Source organism: Panthera tigris, chromosome B4 (assembly GCF_018350195.1).
Source record: "Panthera tigris isolate Pti1 chromosome B4, P.tigris_Pti1_mat1.1, whole genome shotgun sequence".
In the NCBI taxonomy this organism is placed as follows: domain Eukaryota; kingdom Metazoa; phylum Chordata; class Mammalia; order Carnivora; family Felidae; genus Panthera; species Panthera tigris.
In genome coordinates, this window is record NC_056666.1 from 119,530,900 (window position 1) to 119,543,526 (window position 12,627).

At 34.3% G+C, this 12,627-nt stretch overlaps 1 protein-coding gene across 2 annotated transcripts in view; it reads right to left on the bottom strand.

The window, feature by feature from the left end:
- The window catches only part of UHRF1BP1L (UHRF1 binding protein 1 like), a 111,850-nt gene that overhangs the window by 31,638 nt on the left and 67,585 nt on the right, over positions 1-12,627 (bottom strand). For both annotated transcript variants that reach the window (XM_042993001.1, XM_042993003.1), the window contains 4 exons: positions 9,326-9,508; positions 8,688-8,806; positions 5,274-5,415; positions 1,355-1,548 (listed from right to left, as the gene is read on the bottom strand). In XM_042993001.1, the coding sequence (XP_042848935.1) occupies positions 1,355-1,548; positions 5,274-5,415; positions 8,688-8,806; positions 9,326-9,508 (638 nt within the window). The remainder of the gene's footprint in view (positions 1-1,354; positions 1,549-5,273; positions 5,416-8,687; positions 8,807-9,325; positions 9,509-12,627) is intronic.

The following is a 12,627-nucleotide window of genomic DNA, read 5'->3' on the forward strand; positions in this document are numbered from 1 at the left end:
CCTTGAGAATTAAGTGTTAAGTTTGGAAAAAAGAACTTTTTGTTAAGATATTTAAATTTTTTTTTTTAACGTTTATTTTTGAGACAGAGAGAGACAGAGCATGAATGGGGGAGGGAGACACAGAATCTGAAACAAAGATATTTTAAATCCAAGAGATGTGGGGGATGACTGGATGGAATGACTGGATAGATGCCATTAGAATCACTTTTCTCAGATAAAACTATTAAGAAAATCAACTTAAGCATATAGGTCAAACTATTTACTAATTTTTCAGAAATAATTACTCTCAGTCCTTAAAATATGTTTTTTTTAGTCCTTAAAATACTGGTTTTAAAACTGTGCATATTGAGAAAATATAGAGATTATACAACTGTCTTAAAGTATAATTGTGATTTTATAAAATTCATCTTTTTATAATTGAACATAGTAAGATTTTTAAGAAAATCTTTAAAACATTTCTGCAATGAAATTTTAACATTTATGAATAACCCCATTTTACACAGAAGAAATTAAAGGTATAGAAATTTAGAGTATCACCAATAGATCCAGAAACTGAAATTTTTCATCCAAGTCTTACTCTATTTACTACACTATAGTAGCTGTTGTTTTTTTAAAAAACAAAACGAGAGGTTAGAGTGGGAGAGAGCCAAAGCATAAGAGACTCTTAAAAACTGAGAACAAACTGAGGGTTGATGGGGAGTGGGAGGGAGGGGAGGGTGGGTGATGGGTATTGAAGAGGGCATTTTTTGGGATGAGCACTGGGTGTTGTATGGAAACCAATTTGACAATAAATTTCATAAAAATAAATAAATAAATAGATAGATAGATAGATAGATAGATAAAGTGTGCATAAAAAACAAAACAAAAAACCTCGCACCTTTAAAGTTTAAATATCCTTGGGATTCAGATTATCAACTACTTGGTTGTAATACAAAGCAAATTTCTATTATCTTTGGATATCAATAACAGAATAACTGTGAACAAATAAAACCCAGATCTAATTTATAAGTTTCACTGTATTAATTTCCACTTTAAAAGAAAAATTTTATCAACTCCGGTAGGAAGTAGGGGAAAAAATACTGATTTAAATGTTATTTCTGCTTACCTCCAAATGGATGAGCAGTGACAAAATGAAACAGGTTAAATGGAAGATAGAGAAAGAAGGGGGAAAAACAGTCTCTTAAGGCTTTTTAAACTGAAAATCAAAATTAAAATTAAAATTTCAAAATCAAAATTAAGATTACAATAAAGTTGATTTATATTTGAACACCCATCTTAAATCCTGGAAATTATGATGTTAACTTTTCTTCTCTAAAAATGGTTTTGTTATCACAGTCACTTGTGTATATGGTACCTTTAGCATTAAGCCATCAATTCGAATATCAACATGCTCATCAGATTTTGAATTGTCATTCAACTTGTATACAGCCATAAATTGATTAAGACTCTGTTTTAAATCCAAAAGAAATTGATTTAACCATAGAATACTTCTTTCATCCACGGTAAACTGTAGTGCATTCAGTTGGCTATAAAGGTTGGGAGATGGAACTGTGGAGAAAAAAAATTTTAAAGATTTTTAATGAGCAGATAGTCTAAATCTTCCCTGAGAAAAAACATTTTTAACTTTTATTCTTTTTAAATTAAGATAATAAGTTTTGAAATTTTATTTACAAAATTAAAGTGACACATGTGGATGATAATGAATACATTTAGACAGACAAAAAACATTTTTCTATGCTTCACTAACTGAAAAATATATTGTTTATTCTAAAACTATCTATAAATAGGAAACAACGTTTAGATCTCTCTTCCTAGTATCTGTAAGGACTTTTCCTACTTGAATGATAATCTGAATCCTCTAAAATAAGAGAACCGAGTCTAATGACTAATTTCTTATGAAAGTGGTGAATAGGCAGGTCTCCTTTGGGAGGAGGGGCCATGCAGTTTTATTCTCCACTTAATCCTAACCCTAGAATAGTGCTTGGTGCAAAGTAAAAATTCAACTATCTACTAGATAATAAAAGGAATATACTCCTTTTTCATAGCTCTCCTCAAATATTAGAATGCCTGGGGGTTGGATAAGTGTTTTAGTGCTAATTTATATTAAACTAATATTCACAATTAGAGTATACACCTCTTTCTTAAATCCTTTTGTTTATACTATAAAAGCCATTATTGTTTTCAGAGCATCTTGATAAAAAATCTATCCCAAACATTCAAACCTACTCACTTCTAGTAAAGCAAATAGCATGTATATCTAGATTTTTTAGACAACAATAATTTAAGGAAAATAAATCCAAGGTATAGGATATCATTAAAAAGACAGCATTATAACTATGTCCTAAATAGGATTTTTTTTGCACTCATTCATTCATATTCTTCCAGGAAAGATTCACTGAATGCCAACAATATTTTGTGTATGGTGTTAAGCACAAAAATAATAAAATGTCTATAGATTTTTACTCAACACAGACACAAAGGTAGAAAAATGTAATTCAAGTCTAACAGAGACATCCAATTGGGATGTGGCAGTGCTTATATTTGGAAATTGAAAGGAAGTGGGGTGTTGAAGAGATCACATCATACTCTGGAAGGAAGGAAAAAGAAGGCCTCTCAAGTATAAAATGAGTGATGATGACAGCTACGGAGAGGACTAGAGAGCAAATGTAGTCCCCAAAGCTATAACACAGAAGGAAAGAAGAATCCGGGCTGTGGAGATCTGGGACAGAGGAAGAAACTGGTACACTAAGCGGTAGAAAAATCTACACATAGTAGTACAAGTACTACAAGTAATTTCCAACAGGGGTCTACTTATGAAATAGATTATTACATGGTTATTAAAGACACTTAAATAAACCTGTAGAAACCTGGAATATGCTCATATCATCAAAGGGAAACGATGTAGGGGCGTGTAGGTGGCTCAGTTGGTTAAGTGTCCAAACTCTTGATCTTGGCTCAGGTCATGATCTACTGATTTATGGGATAGAGCTCTGTGTCAGCTCCCGCTGACCACACAGAGGCTGCTTTAGATTCTCTGCTTCTCTCTCTGCCCCTCCCCCACTTACTCTCTCACACTCACACTTGCTCTCTCTCAAACTTAAAAAAAAAAAAAAAAGAACTTAAAAGAAGGGTACAGGATGTAAATCAAATATGCAAAAGAAACACATACATTAAAAACAGGACGAGCAATACTATACTTACTGTTATGGTCTCAACTGTCCCCTCAAAATTGGTATGCTAACCCAGGGTACCTCAGAATATGACTGTATTTGAAGACAGAGCTTTTAAAGAGGCAATTATAGTAAAAATGAGTTCATATGGGTGGGCCCTAGTATATATAGTATGATCAGCATCATTAGGAAACACACACAGAGCAAAGACCACGTGAAAAAACAGCCATCCACAAGCCAATAAGAATTCTCTGAAGAGGGGCGCCTGGGTGGCTCAGTCGGTTGAGCGTCCGACTTCAGCTCAGGTCATGATCTCACACTCCGTGAGTTCGAGCCCCATGTCGGGCTCTGTGCTGACGGCTCAGAGCCTGGAGCCCGCTTCAGATTCTGTGTCTCCCCCTCTCTCTGCCCCTCCCCTGCTCATGCTCTGTCTCACTCTGTCTCAAAAGTAAATAAAAACAAAAAAAAAGAATTCTCTGAAGAAACAACCCTGCTGACACTTGATCTAGAACTTCCAACCTCCAAAATTATGAAGAAATGAATGTCTTTTGTTTAAATCACCCAGTTGGTGGTGCTTTGTTATGGCAGCCCTAACAAATTCATACATTTATGTTTTAGCAGAAGTTGTCTCTAAACTGTAGACTCGTGGCCAGTTTTTTATTTTTGGTATATTCTTTTTTTAAATAACATAACATATATTACATTTACAATTATTTTAAAAGTTATATTTTTATAAAGTTGGGTTGCTTAACAAAGAGATGAAATGTAAGGACTGAAAATGGATCCCTGTACCTTTGTATATGTTTGAAAATTTTCATAGTGAAAAGTTAAATTAAACACAGTTAAACATAACATAGCAATTCCATTCCTAAGTATCTAGGGGGCTAGGCTTTAAATTGCTGTAAGGAATTTAATGTTTTTATCAGAAAAAATATATATTATAGAATAAGATTACAATTCCTATGGCACGTGTTAATAAAAATGATAGAAATAAATAAACCTAGATTAGAAATCAGAAATCTTGGAAACTAGTCTTCATTCTGAAGAATTAGTAACTCAGTGATGCATTACTTAAGGAAAACACTTATTTGTAAGGAGCAAGGAGGACTGGAAACAATGGGATTCTCCAGTTACAGACAAATGGTTGTGAATATTATGGGAAGGCAGTGTAATATAGCTGCAGCCTGGGGGGAAGACACATGAATTCTGATTTAGAAGACCCACATCTCAGCTGTACCATTTTACTAAGGTGCTAAGCAAATGTCTTAACCTTTTTTAATTTTCTCACTGTTTTGGTCAGGAAGGTAGAAAGGATAAACAAGAAATACACAAAAGACTGCTGAAAAGCATGAAGATGGTGAGAATTAGATCCCAAAACTTTGGCACAAACAAGGATTAAATAATTAAACAGTTAAAGAAAAGATACCATATAAACAAAGGCCAATTTTATTTTGAAAAACTATGAGATGAACTCAGATAATTGCATAGAAATTTAGCATTCAAAGAACACAAATGCATAATCATTTTCACTTTAGGACCCCAAAATAGCTTACAAATCAAAATTCATGTAATTCAATGTTCAAAGTAAAGACAAGTGCCAAAAGTTGTCCAAAATATACATTTGTGCATAAAACAGCCAAAAAAATTCTCTATAGCTAAAAGAATAAATGCATTATTAATTTTTCAAAGAAATATAGAGTTTTATATAGCTGAAATATAAATAGGTTTTGACTAATGGAAAAAAATGACCTTATTCTACAAATAAACTAACTTTCGTAAATTCTTTCATTTAACAAACAGCTACTAGTAAAGAAATGAGTCAAGCCTCAGGGATAAAATGAAGCATGACTACTACATGATTCCCAACATTAAGGATGCTACAAGCTAGTGAGAGAAAAAAAAATATGAACAAACAGTAAGAACATGTAAGAAATGCTATATAGAGTTATATACTAAAAACAATGAGAACAAGTGTAAAGAACAATGGGCTTTTGTTTCTTTTTTTCACATTTATAAAAGTTGAAAACAGCAAAAAAAAACAAAAAACAAAAAACAACTTTCCAAGTAATGGACAAATAATAACAAAACAGGAAACTCTCTTACTTGGAAAATCCTTTCCGTCTGGATAGTAATATTCTGTAAATTCTATATAAACAGCTGACATTTCTTGTGGAAGATACAGGGATTTCTTATTGCAAGAAATCATACTTTTGGGGGAAGAACGACACTGTTCTGCTGTAGAGACCTGAAAAAATAATTAAGTATATTGAAGTAACACTGAATAAAGCTCTTTCCCAACAATTTATGCCACATGGGCATCACTTCAAACTCCTAAAAGTACTTCAAATAATTAATTAATGGTTAATTTGCAATGCAAACTTTATTACATATTTAACTTCAAATTAAATTATTTTTAATAACACCAATCAACTATTCAGAAAACCTATAGCCCCTTTGAAGTATTATCAGTTACAAAATCAACTCTTTAGTAAGGTCCTTGCAAACTTATTATTGTAAGCCTTAAAATATCAGAGTATTTCTATTACAGAAGTAAGTAAATGGGAGAGTCAGGACACAGATCCAAGTCCTCAAGAATAGACTGCTTCCCTGGTAGGTATTTTATAGTAATTTGTTACCATAATTTATTATCATGAAAAAGTTAGCTATATACAGAGTTTTAGTCTGGGATAATAAAAAAATTACAGAAATAGATAATGGTGATGGTTGTACAACTGTGTGAATAAACAATGAGAATGAATGCACAATTAAAAATAGCTAAAATGTTATCAAGTCATTACATTGTATGCTTGAAACTAATAATGTTACATGTCAATTATACCTCAATTTTAAAAAATGGCTGAAATGGTAAATTTCATGTTATGCATATTTTACATTAAAGATTAACCTAAAAATAACTACAAATTCTTCTGTCAAATAGTTTGATCACTTGGTTTTTCTTAATGTTTGTTTGTTTATTTATTTATGAGAGAGACAGAGCATGAGTGGGGGAGAGGCAGAGAGAAAGGGGACTTCAGGTTCTGAGCTATCAGCACAGAGCCTGATGCGGGGCTCGAACTCATGGACGGAAAGATCATAACCTGACCTGAAGTCGGACACCCAACCAACTGAGCCACCCAGGCACCCCTCACTTACTGTCTTCTAAAAAGACTACGAGTTTTAAGGTTCTTGTTACACTTTTTCACTCTCCCCTGAAAATGGTGAATTTACATAAAAAATGTATATACTAATTTCCCCCAAAGTTCAACCAATAGTTTTATCAATTTCATTTATTTGTACTTGTTTAGTATATATTCAGGTATGTATCTCAAGGTTAACTTTTTTCATTCATTCAACAAACATGTATATTTCTCATATGAAGTAGAATATTTCTCTTGTATAAATTGCTAATAAAACCTTTGAAACCTTGTATAGACTTTATAAATTTAAGTCAGTTCCTTGCATTATCTAATTAAGAAGTTTTTCTTTGCATATGTGGAAACAAATCCTTTTCACCTCAAAGTATCAACTTATTTTAATAGACAATAGCTTACTTCCTTTTTCCTTCAATAGTTAAAAGGTTATTCAAATTGATATAAACATACTATTTTCTTTCACTTATTTTTATTTGTTTTGTTCTGGTGTATTTGTATATGTGGGATTTCTTTTTTTTTTTTTTTTTAAATATTTATTTACTTTTGAGAGAGAAAAGAGACAGAATGTGAGTGGGCGGGGGGAGCAGAGGGGGGGCGGGCAGACACAAAATCTGAAGCAGGCTCCAGGCTCTGAACGGATAGCACAGAGCCCAACACAGGGCTCAAACTCACAAACTGTGAGATCATGACCTGAGCTGAAGTCCGACACTCAACTGACTGAGCCACCAAGGTGCCCTGTGTATGTGGGATTTCTTTACTTTATTTCACCCTCAACTACTTGGGATTATGGGTGATTCACCTCTGCTATTTCTATATGAATTTATTTACATCTTCTAGCTTCAAATAAGATGCATTATATATGGAATGTAAAACAAGAAGCCATTGTACAATAAGAAAATAATGCATAATCAAGGCTTCTCAAAATTGGCATTACTGACATTTGGGGCCAGATGATTCTTGGTTTTGGCACTGCTAACAATGTGCAGTGCATTGTCACAATGTTTAGCAGCATCACTGGTCTCTACCCACTACTTGTCAGCAACAACCTCCTCCAGTTGTGACAACCAAAGATGTCATCAGACATTGCCAAATGTCCCCTAGGGTATAAAATCAACCCCAGTTGAAAACCACTGAGTAAAATAAAAAATTTTCAGATAAAACTAAGTCTCAAAGCCACAGACTCATCAAAATAAACCAGAACAATTTATAAATGATAACATGTTATCTGAAATTGTTTATTTTTAAAGAATGTTATAGTCTATTATGTTGGTCTCAAGGACTGTAATATTATACCATATTGTATGATTACAGCCTGAACAATATAAATGGACAGAATTCTTAGCCATGAAATTATGTTCACAAGATAGTCAATACTCAGTTCAATAAGGCAAAAAAATATTTTACTTTCTTCCACTAAGAGCATTGTGTAATAAGGAATTTGATCTCCTAAGAGAGGTCTGGCCTTTGTTCCTGCTTCTGGGAAGTAATTCTAAATTCTTAGAATTCCCTATTCATGGTAGATCCCTGGGACAACTGACAGTTTATGCTTACAGTGATGACTAAGAGTGAGGTTGGCCATACTTGATAGTCTTAGTAGACTTCAGAGACTGGAGGCTTTGGGTCACCTGGTATCCAACAACAACTGAGTTCATCTATGAGGGTAATACTTCATGTATATTGTTATGTATCCCTCATGTATATTGTTCCTTGTGCCCTGAGGACAAGGAAGTTCCACATTTGGAACCCTCTTAGCCCAATCCAGGTTCTCTTCCTATGGCTGAATCCAATTTATATCCTTCCCTGTAATATATGTAATTCTTAGTATAAATGTGCTTCTTAGCATAACTTATTTCAGTGAATTCTATTATTTATTCCAATGAATTCTTGAATCTGAAGGTGGCTTAGGGGAGACTCCCAAACAGTTGCTGTGAGAAGTCTTGTGCAGATTTGGCAGACTGGAGAACTATGCTCTTGACCTCACAGTTTGGTTAATTCTGTATAACCATATAAACAAAAATTAATGAATGGATATCTTCTATCCTGTCTAATTTAGCCATGTCACAAAACTGGCCAAGATGTTTTTAAATAAAAGAGTGGCAGTAGTTTATAAGAGTTGCTTGCAGGGGCATCTGGGTGGCTTAGTCATTTAAGAGTTTGGCTCAGGTCATGATCTCACAGTTGTGGGATTAAGCCTCACCTCAGTCTCTGTGCTGACAGCATGGAGCCTACTTGGGATTCTCTCTCTCCCTCTCTCTCTGCCCCTGCCCCACTCTCTCTCAAAATAAATAAATAAACATTTAAAACAAAATATGAGTTGCTTGCAGAAGATGTTTTATCATAAGATTTAATTAAAAATGAATCATACCTGGTATATATTGAAATCTGCAAGTCTAACCACAACAGAACTAGACATTAACTTAGCTTTGGACTGCTGAGATAATACTGAAGGTGATCTGGAAGTCCCTTTCAGAGCCGAGTCTTTCTCTGTGGGAAATAAGAAAAAAACTTTCAATTTATGGCAAATGATTTTTAACAATCACTTTTTTGTTAAGACAGCTACTAGAAATACACATGAACTCTAATTTGTCAAACAAAATAATATATGTGAAAATACTTTATATATAAACTGATGCCGGAATTTGTTATTATAATGATTATTCTTTTGTGTGATTATTCTTTAAACATGAGTCATACACCACATTTAAGATTTTCTTATACAATAACTTTTACCAGAAATTCTTGTTAAAAAGAGAGACCTATCAGCCATTTAACAATCTCAAACATTCTAACGGGGTATTACTCTTATTGGTCATGTCAATTTAAAAAGTGCTTTTGGTCCATAAGCCTATGGTCTGAAGAAGGTGCAGAATTTTTAGACATTAATCAAATTTTACAGAAAATTTACAGAAAATATCCTATCATGATCACACACACACACACACACACACACACACACACACACACTACCAGGGGAATGCCATAATGTTGTTATAGGTAAAATACCTGTTTGTGTGTGCTGGGGAGAGGCATGTGTTGGGGATTTAGGAGGTGAACCTACATTATGATCCTTTACAGCCTGCTTAAGCATTTCAACGTTGCACTCAAATTCATGTAACAATTCGTTGGCCCATCCATTTTTTGTTTTGGTTGCATCACTAAAATACATCCAATGATTACAACTATCTCCTGTAAAATGAATGACAGGTATTTCACTGAAAAATGCACAATTTTCATTTATTTTATTGTAGCAATGCTTCTAATGAGATTTATTTATTTCCCAAGGGTTTTTTTCTCAAGGGAGCAGTCTTCAGCTATAAAAGATTTTAATCTTCCTAGAAAATTTGAGCAAAACATTTAGAATACACGCAAAGAGTGTCAAAAGGAAGTTATCTAGAGGTTTCTATCAGAAATCAACCATTGGTAGAACATGACTCAAAATTTCAATTACAAACAGTACTGCTGGTCAACCTTCACTGAATGCTCAAGTATCAAACATACCTCCATTAGAAAGAAAATATTACAGAAAATACTACCAGAAAAAAGTCCTTTCATCAAAGATTTGTTGTAAAGTGACAAATAAAACCTATCCTTAAAATGATGAGGATTATTAAAACACTTAAAAAAACAATGAAATTTCTCAAGATGGACATCAAGTCATAAAGATATAGATATATCTATACCTATATAAAAATTTTTGGAAGGAAAATAAAAAATTAGGATTATTAGGTTTCTCTGTAGCAAAAACTGAGAAAAGTAGTATGTACATAAAAGGGTTCAGAAAATATTGTGCCCACCCAGAAACGCTATCTTTGGGTGGCACCTGGGTAGCTCAGTCAATTAAGGGTCTGATTCTTGATTTCGGCTCAGGTCATGATCTGCATCTTGAGATTCTCTCTCTCCACTCATCCCTCTCTCTCTGCCCTTCTCTCTGCTTCTCCCCTGCTCATGTGCACACACACTCTCTCAAAATAAATAAACTTAAAAAATAAAATAAAACCTATGACTAAGTTTCACCTTCCAAAATATGAATTATTTCTGTAGTTAAAAAAACTTTACATATGTGTAAGTAACTTACAAATCAGGAATATAGAATATACGACAAAGACTTCAAACAAAAATCAAATAGTATAACCTTTAAATTCGTCAAGCACACATACAGAAATAACAAACAGAAGAAGGGTAAATTTGTGAACAGAAAAATTTTATCACTTCCTTAAAGTCCTGGAAAATTCCTTAAACTTGTTTTTCTTATTTTTGTTAATTAAAAAAAAAAAATCCATACATCACCAAAATGCAGAGATGGGCATAAGGTCAAATTACTTAATTTGGCCATAAACTTATATATTTTGTTTTTTATTATTTGGGAGGAAAAAACCTATCAATATTTAATTATTAAAAAGTCTATTAATGTATCACTGCTCTGCCTTTTGGCTAAGATCACATGTAAAAAGTCTATTAATGAAATTTAGAAAACACAGAAAAGTTTTTTTAAAAAGTTCCTGGAATCCTACAACATGGCTGAAATCATTGTTATCCTTTTATTTCCTTTTTTGAGTTTTTAATATTAAAATATACTAATAATATACTGATTTTTAAAATTCAAAACATATTACTAACTTTTGTCACAATTAACAAAATAAAATAGCATAAAATATGTCCTCCAAATTCTGATTTTAACATTTAAATCAATAGAGTACTGCCAATTGCTAACAATTGTACTTCCTAATAATCTACATAAAACTCTATATAAAAATGCATAAATATTTTCTATGGCAATTATATCTTCTTGGTGAAATACTACTGGGGAAAAATGACAAATATTTTGGTCTCTTTTTTTCCTTAAAAAGTTAAAGAGAAAAGAAAAATGCCAGTGGAGTACGACTATGCTCACCTCATCCCATGAATATAACTAGATTACCATCAAATCATCCTAAATATCCCAGAAATTGACCTGAAGACTGGCAGAACAAATGCCACAACTAAAGGTAGAGAAGAGGCCACAACAAGGAAGCTACGTAGTGCAGTGACAGGGTTTGGGAGAGAAATGGATTGGATGGTGGCTGCTATGTTGGGGAGGGAGCCACAGTTGCTAAGAAGGGCTAGAGACAAACTCACACACAGAGGAGTGCATGGGGAAAATGAATCCCCACAGTAGTTGACTTGGAAAGCAAAAAGCAATTTCATGGCTTTTGCCAACCAGCAGGGCTTAAAGCCTGGAATTTTAAAGGTCAGCGTGCTTAGCTCTTGGAGAGCTCAGAAGGTACTGGAGCACCTCTTGTGAAGAAGTCAGGCAAACAACCCGCAAACATATAGCATGGAAACAGTAATCTGAAGAGCACCTGGAGCACACGCTGGGGAAGGTATTTGCTCATCTTGTATTGTGTACCAGAGAGATAGTGTTCACAGAGAAACCCCTCTGGGAAGAAAGGAATAAGCCAGCACCATTTCCCTTCCCCATCCCTCAGAATAAGCACGGGGTAACTGGTGGGAATCAGTTTAGTGCAGACATTCACTACCTAACTCACTTACACCAAGCCACACTCCATGCACTCCAGTGGAACTTGCCTCAGCCCCAGCACAGCAGACCCTCTCCCCTAAAAGACCAACCCAAACTCCTGCTCACACTGTGTCTCCCTACGTGGGAGTTTTGCAGAGCCTCGGTGCCAGCTGCAATGGCGACAGGCTTCATTTCACAAGCAGACCAGAACACACTTAGTTAAAATGTGCCATATTCAGGCCAGGGACCAAACACCGCCAGTGAGAGGCAAACAGAGCCCCTGCAGACAACTGGCCTGATGGATAAAGTGGCTAGGAAACAACAGCAAAGCACATGCAGCACATATTGGAGACACTCCCAGAAGCACCAGAACCTGGGGAACAGGGGACACAAAACAGGGCACTCCATGACCTCTGCTTCATAAGACCATTACCCTCATTAACAGGAGATGTAGCTGACTTTCCTAACACAGAGAAACAGGCACAGAGACTTAGACACAATGAGAGAACAGGACGGGACACGACCAGAGATCTAAGAGAAACAGATACAAGTAACAAGCCAGATTGAGAATTTAAAGTAATGATTATAAGGATATTCACTGGACTTGAGAAAAGAGGAGGACATTCGTGAGACCCTTAACAAAGAGATATGGAATGACATAGCAGAGATAAAGGGCTCAATAAACAAAATGAGAAATACACTTGATGGAATAAGCAGCAGGATGGAAGAAGCAGGAGAAAAAAATTAGTGACCTAGAAGACAGATTAATGGAAAGTAATCAAGCATAACAAAAGAGAGAAAAAAGAAT